Here is a 3,743-nt window from a genome sequence, read left to right on the forward strand (position 1 = left end):
TGTATCAAACCAATCTCGACGTGGACTCATATGGAACGAATACCCCGAATCTAGAACCCAGTTATCAGATAAATTGCCAGACCTAGCAAAACTGACTAATGCTAAGTCTTCCTCTGAATTATAGCTCTCTTTCGGTTTTTCTTCGACTAAAGTAGCTTGGGGCTTGTTTTTCCTCACTGGACAATTAGCCCTATAGTGACCCGGTTCTTTATAGTAATAACAGGTCTTAGTAGCAATTTTACCAGATCCTTCCATGCCGTTACTAGCACCCGACCCAGCATTATTCCCCTTGTTAAACCCCTTTTTCTTTTTAGTCTTCCCGGACTTAACAAACAACCCACTACCATTATCCCCATTATCACCTATAGCTTTTTGACGAAGTTCCCTAGTATGAAGTGCTGCCTTCACTTCTTCTAAGGTCAGTGAGTCTTTACCAACAACAAAAGACTCTACAAAATTCTCAAAGCTAGATGGTAGAGACACAAGTAATATCAACGCAGCATCCTCATCATCAATTTTAACATCGAAATTTCGCAAATCAAGTAAAATAGAGTTAAGTTTTTCTAGATGTTCGCGTAAGGGAGTATCTGACTGCATTCGGAGGCTAAACAACCGCTGCTTCAGTAATAATTTGTTGGTCAACGACTTAGTCATGTACAATGACTCCAGCTTCATCCACAATTCAGCCGCCATTCCCTGAACATCAACCTCCGTGATGATGTGATCGTCAAGGCTAAGTAATATGGTAGAGTGAGCCTTATCTTCCATAACTTCTAATTGCAAGTCAGTCAGTCCATCTCCTGACCCCGAAGTAGTACTATTTGGAGCCAACGGACGCCATATCTGCTGTTGTTTTAACAGAGCCTTCATCTTAATTTGTCATAGCCCGAAACCATTTTTCCCGAAGTAAACTTCTCAATTCTTATTGTTGAATCTCCTGCCATTGTTTCCCTCAAGAAACTCTCCAAGGATTAAACCTGGCTCTGATACCAATTGCTGTGCGATAGAGGAAGCAAAGATCAAAAACAATAAAGAAAACAACAAAGAAATTCAATGCAAACAATAAGAACAACACACCAAGAATTAACGTGGTTCACTATCAATGTGATAGCTACGTCCATGGGGCACCGAGATCAAAGATTTCACTATAAACTACAAAGAATTACAAAGAGGAATCAAGTCTAATAGCTCTCTCTCTGTCTCTCTTAACCCTAACACTAATATCAGGAAGTTTTTATATTAATCCCCAATTAAAAGATACTTGGGCTTCAAGATAATAAAAGATAACTCTAAAAAACCGCAAAAAACGCATCTCCATCGTATTCCTCTTCCGCCCGGTCAGACCGGGCAAGGCATACCCGATCGGGCGCGAGAGGCAACATACATACGAGACACTTTGCAATGCTTTCCTCTCACCGCCCGGTCTGACAGGGCAAGGCATGCCCGATCGGGCAGTGGGGGATTGCAAGATTGCGAGATACTTTGCCACACCTCTCACCGCCCGGTCTGACCGGACAAGCCATGCCCGATCGGGCAGTGGAAGGCTGCACTACTACGAGTCACCTAATCATCAACAGTGCCATTGTGCCAATTAATCCTAAACTGGTCATATCTATTCACTCTAAAAAAATGTAAATAAAGATATGTAGATAACAACATTCATAATATTAGCACACATAAGTGCTGAATTAGGTACACAATGATTGCATTAATAATCTACTTATTAGGTGGGAAATGTCAAAAATGATGTCTACAATATCTAATGATGATGACTAAAATCTATTTATCTAAAAAAGAATAATGATGGAACAAGTAAAATATAATTATCTCAAAGAATGCATATTCACGTGATTATTCAAGCAGAATTGCAAGCCGGGTTATCTAAATTGCGCATGCAGTGGTTCGTTCCCTATAAATATGAGATACTAATTATAGCGAATAACAAATAATTATAACAATAACAATAATTATGGGTCTTAAACGTAAAATTGAGGGTGAAATTGAGATTAGAGCTGGAGCTGGAGATGTGTACCATGAGATATATGAGAGTAGACCTCATCATGTATCTCATGCCGCACCTCATTTCATCCAAAGTTGTGACTTGCATCAGGGCGAACTTGGTAAGCATGGCTCTATCATCGTTTGGAAGTATAACACAGGTACGTATTGTCGTAATTATACGGAGTATATATATATGCAAATTACGGAGTACTTAATATTACCTAGCTATATATTCTCAATTTGTTGTCCTTTGTATGTTTACAAATTTATTTTTATGAAATTATTTGTACGAGTAATAACAAAGATTGAAAGAATAAAAGTTACTATTTTTTTACTTATCACAAAAAAGCTATTTGAGAAGTTATAGAGATTAAGAAAATTAGTGCTACCAAACATCTTATGTAATCAATTACCTTATTCAATTCCACACCGACCTTATCAGTTTCAATTAATACGGTATTCATCTCATTTATTAACTTATCAGTATTAACTCCTTTTCAGGGATTGTCGCCATATGTAACCTAAAATTAGCTACTCAATCAATGACTATTAATGTTTAATCATGTTCATATATAGGTGGTAAACCACTTGTAGCAAAGAATATAATCGAAGAAATTGACAAGGAGAAAAAGTTGGTGAGGCAACGATGTATTGAAGGTGATGTCTTGGAGGAGTATAAGACCATTGTTGGAACATGCCAGGTGATACCTAAGGACAATGATACTTGCATAGTGAAGTGGATTATCGAGTACGAGAAATTGCATCCTGGTATCCCCGAACCAACCGCTCTGCTCGATTCTTTGCTTGGTGCAGCCAAAGACATCGATGATCATCACCATGGTGTAAAGAAGTAGAGACAAATGTCATCGAATAAGGATAGGAAGTGAAACGCCGTTTTGGTGCGACACATACTTCCTATTCATGAAGTCTATCTCATTATGTGTTTAAATTATATGTGATCATTTTCTGCCATTTAGCATGTAATTGTTTCCGGTAATGATATGCGTAAGAAGTTGTATGTTTTATTAGTTATTGTTGTTTGCATCAAATTTTAAACTAAATAAGACTTGTATTATGATTGACTTTTTTTTTGGTGGTTGAATTTCATCAAATGTTTTTGGCATTGACAAAGAGGTAGTGAGAGCTTCTCTATTTTTATTTTCTGTTCCTAGATGTAAATGCCAAGAGAAGAGAGGTGAAGTGAATCCTAACTCGAAGAAAGAGTCGTCGCTAGCTGTGGTTCCATCTCACTAAGGTGAGGCAGGCTTTTTGTATTTGGTTATAATTGTCATTTTTATGTGAAATTAACAAGTCTGTATTGGGTATTTCAAGTGGACATTACTCCCTCCCCCATAATATGAGGTATTTAGATATGAGTTAGTTTATTTGAGTTGGGCGTGTAAATTAGTGTAATTAATGTTTATATTTTTATGATTTTCTAAATTTATACGATTTTTTAGTGTGTATTTAATGCTTATATGTAGCCCTAAAGGCTATGTATAGCATTTTCATATCATATTATATCACTAATAAATAAAGCCGGTCTCGCAGTCTGGCCACAAGATAGCGAAACTTGGCATTCCAGTTATTCACCAAGTGTCGCGCCACGTAGGCGACAAATAGGTATTATTATGACACATATGATGCTAAGTAAACGATTTTTGGATAGATTTTTTAAGATAAAAATGTTGTATAAAGTTTTATTATCACTATACTTCTAATATTTCATATGTAATACAAAA

The 3,743-nt window shown here is 36.8% G+C and overlaps 1 protein-coding gene across 1 annotated transcript; it reads left to right on the top strand.

Moving 5' to 3' along the window:
* The first annotated feature begins 1,876 nt into the window (after nt 1-1,876).
* LOC110727235 (MLP-like protein 34) lies at nt 1,877-3,088 on the top strand. The gene is made up of 2 exons (XM_021906801.1): nt 1,877-2,159; nt 2,578-3,088. The coding sequence occupies exons 1-2, from the start codon at nt 1,970-1,972 to the stop codon at nt 2,853-2,855; spliced, it is 468 nt and encodes a 155-aa protein (XP_021762493.1). The 5' UTR covers nt 1,877-1,969; the 3' UTR covers nt 2,856-3,088.
* Nucleotides 3,089-3,743: the final 655 nt, after the last annotated feature.

The sequence above is a fragment of the Chenopodium quinoa genome, unplaced genomic scaffold (assembly GCF_001683475.1).
Source record: "Chenopodium quinoa cultivar QQ74 unplaced genomic scaffold, ASM168347v1, whole genome shotgun sequence".
Taxonomy (NCBI): domain Eukaryota; kingdom Viridiplantae; phylum Streptophyta; class Magnoliopsida; order Caryophyllales; family Amaranthaceae; genus Chenopodium; species Chenopodium quinoa.